This window comes from Sander vitreus, chromosome 13, assembly GCF_031162955.1.
Source record: "Sander vitreus isolate 19-12246 chromosome 13, sanVit1, whole genome shotgun sequence".
NCBI classification, from domain to species: Eukaryota; Metazoa; Chordata; class Actinopteri; order Perciformes; family Percidae; genus Sander; species Sander vitreus.
This window is the reverse complement of record NC_135867.1, coordinates 1,821,321-1,840,945: the sequence shown is the minus strand read 5'-3', so window position 1 is coordinate 1,840,945 and position 19,625 is coordinate 1,821,321. Positions and strand designations below refer to the sequence as shown.

At 41.8% G+C, this 19,625-nt stretch overlaps 1 protein-coding gene and 1 long non-coding RNA gene across 2 annotated transcripts in view; both read left to right on the top strand.

The window, feature by feature from the left end:
• LOC144528198 (polypeptide N-acetylgalactosaminyltransferase 10-like) overlaps positions 1-2,793 on the top strand; it is an 89,147-nt gene extending 86,354 nt beyond the window's left edge. Inside the window, exon 10 of the mRNA XM_078266676.1 lies at positions 2,626-2,793. Within this exon, the coding sequence (XP_078122802.1) occupies positions 2,626-2,793 (168 nt within the window). The remainder of the gene's footprint in view (positions 1-2,625) is intronic.
• A 1,510-nt stretch (positions 2,794-4,303) lies between these two features.
• On the top strand, positions 4,304-7,240 carry LOC144528300 (uncharacterized). The gene is made up of 4 exons (XR_013502881.1): positions 4,304-4,439; positions 5,046-5,283; positions 6,721-6,870; positions 6,995-7,240. It is a non-coding gene; the product is annotated as an uncharacterized LOC144528300 (long non-coding RNA).
• The last annotated feature ends 12,385 nt before the right edge of the window (positions 7,241-19,625 follow it).

Below are 19,625 nucleotides of genomic sequence, written 5' to 3'. Positions count from 1 at the left end.
GGCCTATATAAAGAGACTTCAGATACAGTAATAGGGGACCACTAAGGTCTATATAAAAGAGACTTCAGATACAGTATTAGGGGACCACTAAGGTCTATATAAAAGAGACTTCAGATACAGTAATAGGGGACCACTAAGGCCTATATAAAAGAGACTTCAGATACAGTAATAGGGGACCACTAAGGCCTATATAAAAGAGACTTCAGATACAGTAATAGGGGACCACTAAGGTCTATATAAAAGAGACTTCAGATACAGTAATAGGGGACCACTAAGGTCTATATAAAAGAGACTTCAGATACAGTATTAGGGGACCACTAAGGCCTATATAAAAGCATCCAAAAAGCAGCATGCCATGGGACCTTTAACTTATTGTCTAAACGTAATCTTACATGGATGGATGGATGGATGGATGGGACCTTAAAAGGTTGCCCATCTCTAGATCTTGAACAGGTCAGTAAATCAAACTTAATTTGCACAGCACATTTAATTGTATATGCTCTAATGCACAGCTGACTGACAGGTGCATGGAAGAATGAAGTCATCTGATAATGAGGCAATGGAATCACCCACCATCAGCACTAACACTGCTATGTAAAGTCTGTTTATTAATTCATAAATAAAAAGAAAATCTGCTGAGACAAAGTAAGGCGAATAACAATATCAAAGGAAGTAGGAAATGAGAATAAACCGCTGAAAACAGAGTTTTCATCCAGACTTAATCCAGTTTCTACCTTTTCTAACGCCTAAAGGCTCCTTCCCCAACTCTGGTTCTCGGAACAACCAAACAGCTTGAAATTAGTATATCTACCATGACCATGCTTTGTGAGCTTATCATTGATTTATTCAGAATCAAGGCATGGATCTACTGTATTTACAAATCTATAAACCACTTCCTTCAGTATACCTTAATGTGCATACACAGGGGCGGAGCGGGGGAGGCGTGGTTTCTGGGGCTCCAGCCCTGAATGTTTTTTTGAAAGCCCAGAATCCTTCAGGCTGACTTTACTGTCTTTTAAAAGTTCCCTTTTAAAGATAAATATATTGGTATCATCCATGTCATGCTAGCTTGTGGATAATTGGGCTAAATAGCGCTCCAAAGTTGGGTTTAAATTTGTCGAGGCAAACACTGACATGGCCATTTTCAAAGGGGTCACTTGACTCCTGACCTCCAGATATCTAAATGAAAATGGGTTCTCTGGGTACCCACGATTTCCCCCTTTACAGACATGCTCAGTTTTTCCTTGGCAACAATCATGTGTTTTCGAAATGATGTAGAGATTTTAAGGCATTCTATTATGAAATGGCTTGAAAAATAGTACAAATAGCTGCCATAAATGGGAAAACATTCTTCCCGGGAAGCCATGCCCCCGGACTCCCTTAGGTCTGAGCTGAGCCACGAATGTTTACAACATGTAGCTCCGCCCCTATATACACATTGTTAAAATTATTGTATTGTTCATACAAGAGTCAGACTCTGCAGATCTACTAGTCCTACCAAGGTGGGTGGAGGCAGGAAAACAATCTCTACTGATGATTCTGCAGCATGTATTGTTGTGAATGAAGATTGGATTGGGCTGTAGAGTGATCTGTATGTAGCACGCACACTTTATTGTGCTATAAAGTGTTATGACTTACCAAAAATGAAATAGTAGGTGGATTTTTCCAAACTTAAATGAGGGGTGTGCATCGAACTGGAGAAAGCAAAATTCCCACTTGTAACAGTGATGAAACATTTTTGCAATAACACAGGATGTTTTCCTTCTCCTCCTGAATGCTGAAACTATCATCAGAGCATCTTGGGTGCACACCCAGGGGCCAAATATGCCTTTGGGCCCTTCCAAGTGTAAAAAAAAACAAACGGCAAACCACCAGCAAAGAGTCCTCTGGAATGTAGGTACATGTTCAGTTGTGTATTAAAAAAAGAGGTGTGTGTTTTACACAAGGACATTGGTAAGAGTGGATATATACTGAAATAGGATTATTATACGCCGATCCAAGGTCAGTATTACCCACATGTAATTTTATAAGAAACATCTGATGAAATACAGTGGCAAGCAGGGCAACAGTACACATAAATCAAAAGGCAGAGTTAGTAATGTTGAAAAGCTAGCAAGATTTGGAAGAAGCATCTCCTCGGGGGCTCTGTCTAACCCCTCCCCATGCTCTCGGGGCTCCGCCTACACACAGACGTGCACTAGCATCGCTGGTTCGCAGCTTCAGAGCAGAGCGGAGAAAGGAGAGCAATTTTACTTCATGTCTCATTCCCAGATAAGGGGACGACGCGCATTGGCATCAGGCTCGTACATGGGAGGGGTAGAGTATGCACAGCGGGCAACAAGGCATTTCATTGGTTCTTTCCAAGCAGACCGCGAAGCAATGATTGCCGGGCGTTTTTACAGGATTACAGCAGCTACAGGTGATGGATTTCTTTTGCTCATTTTTCAGAGCCCACAGAGTTTCAGAGTTATTTATAGCAGTCAGGATGTAAAGACCATGTCAAACAATATATAAAGTGCATTTTGGAAATAGTTAACCCTGCCCTTAAATTAAAAACACAGGGGCCCTGCAGTAGTCCCTGTTTTTGTGACTCCATCTCAATGTCTTCTTGTGTGTGTTTTGCAGATACGGAACGTGGGCAGCGGGATGTGTATGGAGATCAAACACTTTGTGTCAGGGAGCCCCATCCGCCTGGAGAGCTGTGTGAAAGGGCGGGGCGAGGTGGCCTGGAGTCATGGACAGGTGAGGGGCATTCAACACTTTCAAATGCCTCATGAGGTCTCAGTTTCCTGACTTGGGAGGTTTTTGTAAAACAGTTCCTTTATGCTGCATGAAGTGCTAAAAGGACCATGACACATGAACACGCTCTAGCAGGGGTTAATGGTTAGACTTACCCATCAGCCAGTTCTTTCAGAAATGAATGGAGGCACAGGCCTGTGTGTCTTTGTTCATCTATTTGGGTATATTTAGCTGTACTAACATGGCTCTTGAGATGGCAATGTTGACTGTTCTGTTGGTGTAGCTAATGCTTTATTTAAAATGAAAACTTTTGACCAAATGCATTGCTATGAAATTTCATACAGGCATCCATGGCCCCACCCCCATCCATTTGCACCCAGCAAAAAAAAAAAAATGCCAAATACAATTTTAAATGAAGTTAACTGTTCACACAATAACAGTAACGTGAGCTATTTAAATGAGCTGATACATGGTTAAACCTCATTGGCTCTTACCAGTGTATCTCCGTGTGTACTGCGTCCACAGCAATCCCACCAATCAGTCCCAAAACGTCCTAGTTAGAGGGGAAATACCATAAACATATTATTTGTAAATCTTTACAATCATTCCCTGAAAGAACCAAGCAGGCCTGCCTTGTTACACAATGCAAATTTTCTTCAAGACGTGACATTTTCAGCGTGTAGCTTGCTAGCTCAAAGTTTGCGAACTGAAACACACAGAGAGCAGAAGGTGAGGGACATCATAGTCTATATCGACGACGATAGTTTAGGGGATTGCTTCCGTGCCGCCTGAAGATCCGCCAGAGTTCCCTTATTTTCGGCCGGATGTCCCTCACCTTCCTCTTTCTTTGTGTTGGCATTCTAAACTCGTGTGGTTTTATGAGGACTATGGTTAACTGCTCCTCAGATCTCTGCAGGGTAAATCCAGACAACTAGCTAGATTGTTGAATCTGAGTTTTCTCTTGCACGACTAAAATAACTTTTGAAATAGCACATGTTCTGCCAAAACAAGTTCCTTCCCGAGGCTATTATGCAGAGGTAGCGTTATTGCGTCTGGCGCTTAGCCCCGCCCGAGACGATTGTGATTGGTTTAAAGAAATGCCAATAAACCAGAGCACGTTTTTCTCCTATCCAGGAATGCTATGTGGACTAGCCAGACCTTCCTCAGCAGCGCCGTGGAGGAAGGTCTGGCAATGCAAGACTATTGTTAGCATGCCAATATGCAAACAGGCTAGCATGCTAAACATTACTGTACATGGGTGATATAACATTAATGTTAACATGGTAATATTTGCATAGTTGCTGTCAATGACGTGTATGTCACGCAAACTCGGCTTGTGTATGCTAAGCAAATAAACATATGATTGAGTCAAAATTCTTGCTTAACAACCTTTACAACATATGACACACTCTCTCATACATTCATCTCAGATAAGAAAAACTGCACAAAGAAACACTGTAGTAGGGGAAAAAATGCTAGAAACCTCAGGAAGAGCAATGGAGGATGAAAGCGGTGGGATGTTTGTTACAGCTGAGATGTGTTCCCTGCAGGTGTTAACATTTGGTTGGAGGGAGGATATTCGGGTGGGTGACCCCGTGCACACAAGGAAGGTCTGCTTCGACGCCGTGTCACACAGCAGCCCCGTCACCCTGTATGACTGTCACGGCATGAAGGGGAACCAGCTGTGGCGCTACAGAGAGGTACAGCAGAAAATTGCTCCTGTTCCTGTTTCTTGAAAGCAACTATGCAATGTGATTCTTTCAGTTTATTCTTCTGGCTCCTTTTGTTTGTAGAACAGTGGGACAATCCTGGGAGTCTGTTGCTTTCAGCCCGTTCATGTCAGCGCCCTCTGCTCAGATCTGTGGGACAGATTTGTGTCCCGCAGTGTCTTTTTTTATACTACCAATGGGCGTGCAAAAGTCAGACATTTTCAAAACACCCAGTGGCTTTAAAGCTACTCTAGTCAATATTTGTGAACATAGTGAAACATTTAAAGAATGTTTTAAAGAGTCAGCTGTTTCCCTAAGGGAGTTGGTTGACATCAAACCAGAGCTAAAAGGAAGGGGGAACGTCAGGAGTGAAGCATTCTTGTCAAATTCAAGTGTTGGAAACATGTCATATAACGTTTTAACATAACAAATTACAGTGGAACTAGTTGTATTTATTTGCAGGAATGTAATGCAAAGTACGTTATTTAATAGGTCACCAAAATGCCCCCAAAGTCACATCAAGAAGGAAATAAATACATTCTGAAAAGGTTGAGGACTTAATAGAGCTGTTCTTTAAAACTCCTCTCTTTCCTGCAGGATAAGAGTCTGTACCACCCCGTCAGTAACAGCTGCATCGACAGCAGCCCGAGCGAGCGGCGGGTCTTCATGAACACGTGCGACGCGTCCTCGGCCAGCCAGCAGTGGCTGTTTGAGAGAACCAACGCCACCGTGCTGGAGCACTTCAACCGGGGGGGCGCCAACTGAGGGGCTGCGGCGCTGAGATGAGGCGTCTTTTAAAGGAAAAGACCATGAAGCAACGATCAACTTTGATCAGGTGATTGATGGTTTTTTTATAACAAAATTATGCTTTTTCATAGGGTTGCAGGATATGAAGAAAATATGCAATATGTAACGTTGAATATCGCGATAACGATGTTGCTTGCGACAAATAAACAAATGAAAGAAAAAAAATTCTTTTATTGAACAAATTGAACATTGAATTGAATATAAAAAGCACCACTAAATGAAGAATGACAGTTACATCTTAATGACCAGTTTTCTACTGATAATTTCCTTTAACTAACACGGAAAATCTCGCAGCCTTTCGCAATGTGTTTATCGCGCCAGTTGATATCGCGATGGCAATAAAAAACAAAAACGGTATATTGCTCCTGTTTTTATTAAAGTCAACTTTCTGTGTGATTTGTTGACAATAATACAAACAGAATTACAACAGCCTGCGCCGGTTATTTGTGTGATGGAGGCGGGCGCTGCCCAGCATCATGTAAACAAACCCAAACAAAAATACTTCACGATACATCGTATGCACACTCAAATTAGCTGTGCATTGTGGGTATTTTATAGTGGACTATATAGTGAATGAAATTAACCGCAGAGAATTGGAACACCACTACAAAATGGCTAACACACTAAATAGGGCTGGGTAACGTTCAAAGAATTTCTATACCGGTTCCTGAACGATACTTTTTTGATACCAATTTTATAAAATCCATTTTAACAAAAAGAAATCACAACATTACAAATTACGGCACAGATCTTTTTTTCCAGCTCCTTTTACGTAAGCATTGTGTCTGTGCGTAATGTAGAGTTTGTCCTGCGTGTCTATACAACAAATAATGTTAATTGAATTTATAGTATCAAATCATAACAAGAGTTCTCTCAGGACACTTTACAGAGAGTAGGTCTAGACCACACTCTATAATTTACAAAGACCCAACAATTGCACCAAGAGCAAGCATTTAGTTCAACAGTAGCGAGGAAAGAAAGTTCGGACAGACCCAGGCTCTTGGTGGGGGGTCATCTGCCTGAGCTGGTTGGGACACAGACACAGATACAGATATAGAGAAATATGATTTATAATAATTGTAGCAGTTGGTATGAGGAACAGTGGCAATTATAGTAACATAGTAAAAAGATAATGGAACTATGACTAGAAATAATAGTTGTAGCAGTCCAGGGCGTAGCAGGGCTACAGTAAGACCACGGCGGCAGAAAGCTGAGAAGAGAAGGGGTGCTGTGTCTGTAGCCATACACCCTCCCCTGCCAATCAGCAGCATTTTAAGATCTTGTTAGAAGCATGCTGCATGTTTATAGGCTTACTGTCGCTGTTGAGATTAACTCCTTAGGTTTTGAAATTTGGTATTGAATGACAAGGCATTTTTCGGTACCCAGCCCAGCCCAGTGCACTATTTCTGTGATAGAGAACAGTTTCGAACACAGCTAATCGTGCGTCTGTTTCACTTTTTTTCAGATAAGAATGGAAGCTACAAGTGAGTAATGTGCTGCTTCAGAAACATTCCCCATGGTACAGCAGTGATCCGGTGTGCCGGTTGAGAGCAGAAGAGCTGGTCGGACCACACACAACATCACCACCTCGTACAAGCTTGGGATGAGCAAGAAGGTAAAAGAAAGACACGTCAGGCAATCTACAGTCAATTAAAGATCACACAGTTAAAAATACTGAAAAAATCTGATTTTGAAAAATATATATTTCATTCATTATCTCTATTCTGTCCTTCCTTCAGGGTGGGAAAAACAACGGAGAAACCTGATTGTCCTCTGGAATTACAGGAAACACAGAGCTCTTACAGACTTTCCAAGAGACAAAAACACAAACTCGAACTCTGCTAGAGAATTTGATTGTTGTCTATTCGTTTGCCTCTTTAATTATTGCCTTAACGATATGAACGACATTAACAGTGGGAAATACCTGCTGCCTATGTTTTCACCCAATGAACCAAAACAGCATATGGTGACTTTTGTAAGTAAAAAACAAAACAAAAACAGATGAATTGCAAGAATGTTTTTTATAGATGCAACACAATCTTGTACAGACTCATCTTTAAAGTGCAATTATTTTTTTTCTACTGAGCAATGAAGCAACAAAATTACATTATGTCCATTCTATCGCAAGATGATTTTTGTTTTCATTTCAAGCTCATTTTTTAATATCTAGACAATTTGCAGGTACCGTACTGCTCACACAGGTTCATGAAACAGATTCCTTAGAGGCCTGAGAGAAAAATATACCTGGAGAACACACTTTATATCAAATCTCTTCAGCTGGGATATATTTCATTTGGGAGAGACTTCATTTAAGATTGAGAAGTTTGATTAACATGGTGCACAATAAGTTGAAAAGTTTTGGGCGATTAGACTCCATGGCAACTTTAAAGGTGCAATATGTAATATTGACAGCTAGTGTTTAAAATAGTTACTGCAGTACAAATTCAAAATACTGGAGAGAGTCGTCTCCCCAGCCCCCTCCTCCCCAGACTCAAAGTTTGTGTGTTTTAGTTTTCACATAAGAAGGTTGGGTAATAGTGGGGTGGCATAGCTCAATACATTGTAACACTTTTTTTCATTTTGTGATAAACACCAAAATTGGCAAATGTGTTAATAGATACATTGGGAACAATATGATCAAGTAAAATGACTCTGAAGTCTTGAGTTCAGGGCGCCTGGGTAGCTCACCTGGTAGAGCTGGCGCCCATATATAGAGGTTTACTCCTCGACGCAGCGGCCACAGGTTTGACTCTGCCCTGCGGCCCTTTGCTGCATTCATTCCTCCTCTCTCTCCCCTTTCATGTCTTCAGCAGTCGTATATAAAATAAAGGCTGAAAATGCCCAAAAAGTAATCTTTAATGAAAAAGTCTTGACTCATAGTAAGAATCATTTGCTAAAAGAAAACCTTGAAACATCTAATTGAAATGAAAAGGTCATCAGAGCATGATACATGATAATGAAATCAAGATTGCTAATAAATGTTCTTATCTTACACGCTTCAAACACACCAGTGTGCCCTCGAGAGTGGGTACACTGGTACTAACTCAGCATCTGTATATGAGCAAAGACATTTTATTGGAAATCTGATAAAACCCGAGGTCACACAAACTCATCATCTGTGCTCCGTCCGGGGAGGAAATCTGCACAGCACGCTCTCATTTCCCAGAAAAGAACAGCAGCAGCCCATGCCCGAAGATCATTTTCCACTTTCACTTATTTTTCCTGACAGAGTGAGTCATCCACCTGACTGGCAATTCCAACAATGCGAGTATCTTATTGCTCTAACCATTGTCTTCTTTGCACACTATTGCCCTGTAATCACCAGATGTTCCATATAAGTCCTCTGGTAGTCAGAAAATGTAATTTCACCAAAGATGTTTGCCTTAACGTGGAAGAGAACATAATTTTGAGAATACACATGCATGCAGCTTCAGACTTCCATACATAGTACAAATGCTTAATAGAAAAGCTTTCAAACGCAAACTCTCGTGGCTGTAGTAATTATTGTGAGAGCAATTAAGTTGGTTTATTTTTCTTTTAAAATATCATAACAGATCCCTTGTGACTAGGGCTGCAGCTGCCAGATATTTTCATTTTTAATGCAACTGCCTAATATTTTCCCATTTGACCTCTAAATATCTATTATTTCCAAATATCTAATTTTGGCCAAAATGTAAAAATATTTAAAAAGATAAAACTAAAATAAACTAGGGCAACTGGGTAGCTCACCTGGTTGAGGGTGCGCCCCATGTACAGAGGCTCAGACCTTGCCACAGCAGCCAGGGGTTCGCTTCTAACCTGAGGCCCTTTGCTGCATGTCACTCCCCCTCTCTGTACCCTTTCATATATTCAACTGTCCTATTAAAAAAAAAATGACCTAAAATGCCCAAAATATACCCTTTAAAAAAAGACTTATTTTTGTGCTTCAGCACAAGTCTTACTGCTGCCTTAATCATTGTGCCTTCTGCCTGGCCTGGAATTGAATCCCGTCAGATCCCATTCTGCCTTGGCTTTTGGAATCTGCAGCTCAAAAAGTAAAATAAAAAATCAGAGATTGTGTTGACTTCTCATTTCTGAAAGAATGAAGACGAACACAAAGGAAACTGTCATCTGCCGTGCATGTGTTTTGACGATCACTACGTTGGCCCTCTCACACAATTCATTTCCGCTTAGTGAGAAGTCAACATAATTAAAGGAGCAGTAAGACTTGTGCTAAAGCATAAAAATGAAGCTCAGAGTAAATTCTTTCAGGAAGACGTCATTAACCCTATCACTAATCTTTCTTCTTAAATCAAATCAGCTGTTTAGAAGCGATACTTTCAGTTAAACCAATCAGACATGGCCAATCACAGCATTACAGCTCTGCTTTAAATCTGTTATTCCTGTGCTGTCAGCTGTCGTTTCAGGCAAAGGGCTCAACCCTCCACCTCCCCTGCCGCCTCCGGTCATCGTGTTTTTTTTAATTTAAAATCCTTCTCCTGACCTACAAAGCTCTAAATGGTCTAGCACCATCATATCTAGAAGAGCTCTTAGTACGTTATTGTCCCACTATAGCACTACGCTCGCAAAATTCAGGGTTACTTGTGGTTCCTAGAGTCTCTAAAAGTAGGATGGGAGCCAGAGCCTTCAGCTACCAGGCTCCTCTCCCGTGGAACCAGCTCCCAGTCTGGGTTCGGGGAGCAGACACTGTCACCACATTTAAGAATTAACTGAAAACCCTCCTCTTTGTGCCACGCTACATACTGTAACGCCCTGCAGTGCCCTGCTATGACATGAACTACTACGACTACCATTTTCTAGTCACTGTTCCATTATCTTTATTGTGACTATTACTACCACTGTTCATCACACCCCCAACCGGCACCGTCAGACACCGCCTACCAAGAGCCTGGGTCTGTCTGAGGTTTCTTCCTAAAAGGGAGTTTTTCCTCCCCACTGTCGCACTAAATGCTCGCTCTTGGGGGAATTACTGGAATTGTTGGGACTGAGTGTGGTCTACACCTGCTCTATCTGTAAAGTGTCTTGAGATAACTATTGTTATGATTCTCCTTCTCCACCGCCACCAGTGTCTAGACTCCATCGGGGAGTTATGTTCCTGTTCTCTACCCCTTTAAAAATATCATTAATTCGATGGAGTCTAATCTCCAAAAGACATTGTACATTTTATCATGCAGTTGTACAATAATTGTAATAGCCTTACAATAATTTGGCATATCTGCAAACGAAGTCTCTCCTAATTGAAATAAGTAGTTGAAAGAATAAAGACAAACATAAAGGGAACTGTCATCTGCAGTGCATTTGTTTTGATGATCACTGAAATCCTGAGTGGGCTTTTCCACACAATTAATTCAAGCTTAATGATGGTAGACAGACTCTCATTGGTCGTGTTGCTCTCAAGTGAAGTGTTTAAAGTCACACACGTTTTGTTTAAATCGAATATTTGTATCCACTTTCTGCAACATCTGTGAGCGCTGTTTGAAAAAGAAGTGTGATTGAAACTCTGACATCTCAAGCTCTCAACAAATGCAGAGACAATCAGAAGTGGATGGCAGGTACTCTTGACAATTACTGACTCTGGAGCTGTATGCTTAATGCACTGTGTCGAGTCAATTTTACAAAAGGGAGAGCGACCCACTGTCACTTAAATTCCATTTCTAACACATAGCTGATAACTCAAACCATGACCCGGTAAATTGCTTTTGATGATGTGCAATATGAACATCAGGCAGCATGAAATGGAAAGCCTGGGGCTGCACGATATGAGGAAAATATGCGATCACTATCGCGATATTACTTGCGTTGATGAACCGCTATTAAAAAGTGTACTCAGTTCTGCATTTCGGCTGCTGTCAGTATTCTGTAAACAAAGGGCACGTTGAATTTAAAACAAGTGAAAGGAAATCATTTCCAACATTCTTTCATTCAACAAACATTGAATTGAATATAAAAGGCAGCATTAAAAAAAGAATGACAGTTACATTTTCAAGTGCAGTTACTACAGTTACTCTCTTTCAATTAATCTCTGAGTGTCTTATGTCGCAGCCTTTCCCGATATTGCGATGGCGATAATAAAAGGATATATTGTTGTGACGGCCCAGAGCCGGTTGTCCTGTGCCTGTATACCAGCGCACGTTCAATCTCAAAACGATATGGACCGTTTGGCTACAGATTCCTGGTTGAACGGCATATTTCCCCTGAACGGTTTTGAAACATTGTGCAACAGCTTTGGGATATGTTTTCTCTCCTTTGGTGGGTGTGTCTCTCGTTGATTGGTAGCAGAGACGTGTCTGTAAACCTGTAGTAATAAAAAGGCAGAGCTCTTGCGAACACAACAGGGCATAGAACGCACCCGTTTCAGTTTTTTTTTTTAAACGCGTTGCCACGTTTTGTCGGGACTGAACGACATCTCTGGCAGCACCTGGCCAGTCCTCCCAGTCTATATAACCCCGCCCGCCCAGAGACCAGTGTGCAGCATTCCCTTCACCCAGCACCAGCATGAGTTCAGCTTTGTTTAGGGCCTTTGTTAGCCAACGACAACATGTTGTTAAGGAAAACCCAACTCATTTCACAAACGTGAAGACGATGCATGAGACCTTGGTGACTTACACAGGAGCATTTAATGAACACTCAATTGAGGAGAGAAGCCCAGTTTAACCACCATGTGTTATTGTGCAGTGCCGTCCCAACTCTCTGAAGTTCCTGTCTTCCTGAAGGAGCATTTAAACTCATGCTGGAGGCATTTAGCTCAACCTTCAATGTAAACAACAATATTGCGGGCGCCGTTAAACACAGATGCTAAAGCCTAATCCAGCCTCTCTCTCTCTCTCTGGGAAGTATGCTAAACCAACCTTTAAAGGCAGCAGTCCTGAGAAAAGAAAATCCCCTTATCATACAGCTGTCTAGATTTACTGAATCTGTAGAGAGACGAACATATTATATACATTATACATGAACAGTTTTGGTTATCAGAGACAGGCCGAATTTTCTCATCTCCTGACCTGTGACCTGATGTATCTAAGTTTTCCCTTTAGGCTACATTTTGGTTTAAAAATGAATATCTTTTGCTCCGTTTCCCCCTCTCATTCCCACATATCTGACATTTCCGAGCCCCTAAACCGGAGACATTTGGAAACACTTCTGACCCGTTTTGGTTTGGAATCTGCGGGGTTGTTGTCCAGTCTCAACGGCCGCAAACGGAGACCTTTGACAGCACTGACACTGACGCCACTGTCGCCGCCTGATTGGGTCACGACGTTTCGTTCTCTGAGACTAGGCTACTAACGTTACCATGGCAACTACCGGTAGCGGGCGGAGTATACACTCTGCCTCCTGTTTATGCCCAGTATACGAGAAAGTTGATGAGATATTTTTGTTTAGATTCTCTGCCCGAACCGGACCCGACCCTCAGGCCGGGCCGGGCCGGGCCCTTGATCAAGCATTTGTGTTTTTTTAATCATTACTTTATTAGCCTTATTCGGTGGGGAGCAAGCTATGCCTCTCGTAGCTCTGGGCTTATGTCCTCCACTGACTTGAGTGTGAGGTAAACTGTGCTATAAATTGTCGGGTTTAAATCGGGCGGGCTCATAATTACAGTTAATCATCAAGGACCGGGCTCGGACGCAACGTGCACGGGTTCGGGTAGGGTCGGGCTTGATTTTTTTGGGCCCGATCTAAGCTCTTTGGCTAAAAACTCGTAAATGCAAATGTAGCCTTAGTCTCATCATACCACAAAATGGTGTTTCTGTAAATTCCACCACACCCTCCACCCAGCACCAGCATGAGTTCATCTTTGTTTAGTTACTCGACAAAGGTCAGTTTAAAAGATTTTCGTCAGATTTTGAGAGGCATAGTCACGGTCATCCCGCTCGTCATTTCTGGGTTAGCACTCCACCAATTAGATTGGTCATGGAATCCTCCGACGCAACATGTCAGGTCGGCCAAAATGAAGGCCGTCAGCTCCTCGGACGGACGACGGCACGGAACACACCGAACAGACTCGAGTCACCGACCTCGCCAGACCGTCCGACGGCCGATTATCGGCTTGGTGTGTCACTGCCTCAACAATAAAATACATTGTGTTCAATGGAAAAAAAAATTGTTTTACCCAGATATTTCAATAATAATACAAAATGAAATGCTGCACTTTGCAGTATCATGACACTGATATTTTTGCTGAAGGTTATCATAACTTCAGAATCTTATATTGGCCCATGCCTAGTATTAACCAGGCTAATAGTAGTATTAGTCACATGTAGGAGATAAGACTGCAAGAGTCCTTTTTAAATGAAATATGAAACAATTACTAGTGAAAGTGCAGTTTCTCTCTCCGGGGGAAACGCTTGCTGCTAGTCTGACTAATAACCAAATGCTGCTCCTGCCTTCTGATTGGCTTAGTCCGGGGAGCCAGGAGAGGTGTGACAGGCCCACTTTGCTCATGACCTATCAGCTGAATAATTACAGCTAACCTCCTTCTCCAAAGGGCTTTGGTGCTATAAACGGCCCCGCTGTCACAGACTAATGGGAAATCATGGCCCTGGCAGTGTCGCAGTGGCAGGCTCGAGTCGCCGGGGACCTGGGTGGACGTATTGGGGTCAAATCCTTTAACACGCCTCGCTGTTACAAGAAGAAAATCAGATTGGAGCTGTTCTACAAAGGTGTCTTCATGACATGGCTCCATGTTTGTGCAGATTTAAGTCGGGATGTTATTGTTTTTTTCTCTCTACACTGACAAAGAACTTCTATTCATTCTGCATGAAACATGCGACACTGCAACGCATTCTCATGAACGGCTTCGTAGGATATAGTACGGAAATGTATGCACACCAGTTTGTACAATATATTACGAAAATAGGCGGTCACGTGACGCCGGCTACAGCGCTCTGTGAGCTGTCGCTCGTATCAGCGGCAGTTTCTAGTTGAGTTAAGTTTAGGAAAAAGATCGGATTTGGATTAAAAACTCCAGATAAACGAACGACCGTTTCCTGAGTGAAAGTATTTTGTTTTCGCCACTAAGGCCAGCTACACACTGGCTGCGTGGCGTGAGCGTTTCAGCTGCGTGGCGTGTCCGTTTTATATTTCGGCTCCCATGTTAACAGGTTAGAGCTTACACACTGCCTGCCAGCTGCTCGAGCCGTGCCGAAAACGTGTGCAAGCAAGAAATAGTGACACGCGAGCGTGTTGGAAGCATTTCCAGGCAAAATAGAATAGGAAAAGATGTTTATATGTCATTTTGACACAAATACATATTACTAAATGACATGGTGATGTTTGAAAGTCTCGAGGTTTTGATATGAATGCAGATATAAATGTAATTTAAAAAAATAAATAAAAAAAATCGATTTTCTAATATTGCACCTGTCAATACAGAACGAAATATTCTGTAGCCTATTTTACCGTCAATACTGCCGACGTTGTCTTTGCTGTAATCAAATCAGTATCTATTTATGTTTAACATGGTATTTCATTTTATCAATGGCAAACATACATGTGTACAGACAAGGCTAGCAGCAGCAGCAGCACACGTGTCAGACACGTTTCTGGTGTGTAAAGACATAGAAAAATCCACGCAGCTGACACGCAACAGAAACTCCACGCTCACGCCACGCAGGCAGTGTGTAGCCGGCCTTAGTGAACTTCGCCCCCCAGCTTTGAAAGCGCTGTGTTTTATCTTGACACCACGTTGTGCTATTTCATTTTGAGATTATTTTCCATTGGATATTGAAGTGCATAAATAAGTGTTCAGGCATGGCTGGCCAAGTGGCACTATATCCATGGTGGTATTGAAAGGGGGATTTAATTATTGCATGTTTTGTTGTGCATGATCAACCCCCCCACCCCCCCTCTGCTTTTATCACAAATCGCACCCTGCGTATAAATAAACTTTACTTACTCATCGTGTTGAGTTACAGTCTGATTTTGATATGATATTGTTAAAATCCTACCCCAAGTTTTAAGTGTACAAAGTTTCCTCCTCTTCAACATAACAGCTTGTCCCTCACGCTGCAATTTTTTTTTATCATCGTCCTCCTGGCTGTGAAGCGACTATTGTTTTTCCACTCTGAAGTCTGTCTAAGGCTCAGTCACTTAGTGAAATACCTGTTGTTACATTTACATAAACTCATTCAGCCTGGGTGAGTAAATAACCGTCTGGAGCTGGAGAATAACAACAGCGTCGAGCACAAACTGCAGCTCATTGTGCTGCAGTCAGTAACTCGCTGTTGTTGGGCGACACACACATGGCGCGGCTGTCACCTCCGTCTTTGAGCAGATTTATACAGCATGCTATATATTCTGTTCAGGTTGCCTCCACCAGGCACACCTCCAAAAGCAGCTCTTCACCGACGCTTCAGCTGGGAGAAAGTCATAACTAATGTCAGCCGGAAATTACAGTTCAGAGTTTACATTACATCAAAGTCCCTTGGCGTTTCTGTTGTTTCAGTCCATTTACTAAAATGGTGCGTAACTAAATAGTGTGCCTATGTTCCCACATTTCTAAGAATTATTTTTTTCACTGAAAATTAGCCCCTATGTTCCCACAGCCCTATGTTCCAACATTTCTAAGATTTGTTTCCAAAATTAAGCCCTATGATCCTGCATTTCATTTTTCATACATTTGTATCAGATTTTATCTAACTCTAACCCTAACCCTCTAAATGTCGTGGGAGGATAGGGCTTAAATTGAAGGGAAATGTAGGAACACAAGACCTAAATTTGAAAATGTCCTAGAAATGTGGGAACATAGGGCTGACCCCACTAAAATCAGCTATTTACTGCTGTAATTTAGTTTTTAGTGTTATTTCCACCCTCCAGGCAGCCAATATTTTCTATTTATTGTACTACTCACGGAGACTTGAAACTGACTTCAGTGTTTTATAACAGTCAACACTGGTGAAGTTACGTTCTATGCCGAGGCTTGGAAGTGCGTGTCGAGAAATCCCGGAAGTTTTCCGTGTATCGAGGCTTGTATCGTTTTAGACAAATTACATCATTGATGACATCCGAAGCCTTGCTGACCGTCCGTACCACGTGACTGGTTTATGAAGTGGTTTGAGTCTACACAGGTTTTATTACACATCCACGATCTACACGAGCACAGCCACGGCCCTCTGTCCAGTTAAACCATTGCCATGTTCCAGTTTTAAAATAGCCTACTAATATTGCCCCTCCTGCTTGATATGAAATGATTGATTTACAATTGTTGTGACTACATTTCTCTCAAGGAAATCCATTTATTATACAGTTATGTTGATTATATTATACCAAAAGAAAATACACATTATATTCATATAAATGGATTAGGTAGAAATTGACTATTTTCTTCATCGTTATTTCTAAGTCTTTACTGGCGCAAAATGCTCGATGGTGTTTTAAGCCCCGAACGTCTACGTCCAGGCAGTGGGCAGATCACATAGATCGTCTGTAATATATCTGGCTGTTTTACACTCTTTGACCAACAGGTGGTGTTGTGAGCAAATGAAGCCTCGAGAAATGAACCCTTTTGCGAAAACATTTTGCTGGAAAAGCTTCAATGCTTTGGTCACTAGTGAACATAATTTCTGCAAGAGAAATAACCAGGAGCACATTCTTTAGGGAGCTCCAATATACTACTTCTTACTTGTCAATCAGGCAGGCTTCCAGACTGGCAGGCTGTGTTTCAGGCCCCCCCAGGAAGTGCACCAGGCTTTGAAGCCAATTTGGCATAAATGGTGGAATATACTTCTCAGACTTACATAGAGAAAGAGACGTCTGTAAATCAATGCCTAAAGGTTTTCTAGCGTTGCAATCCCCGCAAAATGACAGCATTTGAGCCACTCGGTCCGATAACATTTTGGAAAGTCTAGAAGACCCGCACGATTAAATAATTTAATCCCCATGAAAATAAGCAGTGCATCCACACTTGTTTCCACGTTGTTCGTAAGGATCTTATCATATTCATCATAGGTTATCATAAGTCTCTTAACACGTTTACGCTTCATTCTGGCCCCTCCTGCTCTCTGTGATCACCTCTGCTGTGTTTAAATACAGCCACACTGACAATGTAGTTCTCATTGCAATACTAAACTAGCATAAATCAGGTTTTGATGCATTAAAAAACATAGGGTCGTCAAGGAAGTGAGCAGGTGTCACCATGACAATGTTCTCTTTTATTTTGATCAAAATTATGGTATCATTGGATGCTGATTTAGTTGGAAAGTGATGATAGATTTGCTCTCATAACCAACTCATGACAAAAATAGAAGCTGACAGGATGCCCCTGTGATGGATTACCTATCTCAATTAAGTTTGACGTCTCTGCAAGTTGATTTTCTTGGTGTACAGAAATTAACAAACATCACAGACTGCATAGAGGGAAGGAAACGCATGTTTCGGAAATATAAAGCAACTATGTTTTATATGGACAATATTGACGTAAGTAATACACGGTTTGTGAAGAAGTCCTCCAAACCACACGACGAAATACGTAAAGTCCCCCCCCCCGCCCCATCTAATACGACCCACAGGAGTGTTTTCCATCCTCATATCTAAACCAGAGAACGTAACAGTCTCGGATTCAAACACGTCGTTAACATTGTGAAACGGTCGCAATTTGGTTAAGTATACGATCAAAATTTACTTAGTAAGGTTCAGGCAGCAAAAATGTAGTTATTTTAAGAAAAGGATTGTGGTTTGGGTTAAAAACAGTCCATCCGTTATGTTACTTCGCTTCGCGTTACTAACATTACTACTAACGCAGAACGTGACGTAGTTTCATTTGTAAATAAATAACCAGATTTGTATTATGACAAAACATCAATTAATCACAGAAATGCTGCAGTTTAACACTGTGGCCATCAAAGGAATAATGCCGATGTATTTTACCTTTCTGGTAGCGTGCAATAGAGCTGTAATCGAGCCTTAAAAGTTCGGCCTGACAAGGCCCGAGCCTGACAAGTATATTTTGATTGACAGCTTTTTAAAAGCCCAACCCGTTTACAGCCCGACATTATTCAAATGTGCGCACGCACACACAGCTCTTTTGTCTTTTGTCAAGAATGAGTCATTTCTCATTATGCACATGGTCAAAGGTTTTCCACACCTCAGACTTTGTTTTCTTTGCCGGTGCAACCAAAATGTAATCGCCAGAGGCTCAGGCCAGCCTCCGTTTCACCTCCTCAGCATCCATTTTCGCCTTATTTCGAAACGCATCACCTGACCGCTCATTTACAGCGCAACCAGGAGCGCAAGCCCGAGCCCGTGTAAAATGATAAAAATTAAGACCGAACCCGATCGAAAGATCTTCAGCTCTAGTGTGCAATAGAAGTAGGAAAACGTAGCAGCAGTAATTTAAGATGCAATTTTTTGATCCCCAGATGATGAACCGCTAACATTTTCAGCACTGCAAGAGCTTACATCAAGCACTAAACATGTCAACACATTCTCACTCCCATCTCATAAAATATGGACGCTTGGTCAGGTGCCTTTGTCGTTGTTATTGACGCTAAATGTCTCCTTTTAGGGTCATATAACGCGCTTTAACTAAACGCGCTTGATCGGGACTATGAACCCTGTTGATTTGAATGCCCAAACAGCCTTTTCCTAAAGCACCACCATCCAGACACACATTTCAGGTTTAGCTTCACTATTGGTAAGGCTTGTATTTCACAAAATGTCAGTATATTGACAGTATAATACTTTTATATTGTTGGGTGTAAAGGGACATTGCAGTCTCTAGAGGTTTTAGACGTTGGCTTCATATAATCTTGTCATTCCTTTAAATATCATGCTGGAGACATTAAACTCCTCAAAATGGTAAATCATTTACATGAGTGGGAGATTGAGACTCTTACTTTTGATTGGTGGGCTCTGAATCCTCTAAGCACATTGTGGAATGACATCTGCAAAATCAGGCCAATCCGCAGGAAAAAAAAAGCAACACCCACCTGACAGATTTGTACAGGCAGGGCAGAGCTGAGATCGATGTGAACCCTGGGTTTCTAAGATCGCACAGAAGTGCTCACTTGAAAGCCATGAAGCTGAAAAGAAAACACTTTTCTTCCTGCTCTGCACCCCTGATGGCCTATAATTTTAATTCCATTTCATTTTGTTTTAAGTCTCCAATCTCATGGCATGCAGTGTGCTCAGTCCTACATTTAAAGCATTCATTAATGCTTAAGGTTTTTTTTTCTGCATGGATGAAGACAAAAAGAAATCCCACCTGCTCACCTCGGTCTATATCACTGCTCTGTAAAGTTCACTGCACTTCAGAAGGTATTTTTGTGATCAAGTGGTGTAATTTATCGCACTCAAATCCTGCCTGGTCGACTTAAGTTTTTTTTTTTCCTACATTCCTCAGAGTGCCTTTCAGCAGTCCCCATAAAATTGGCACGTTTC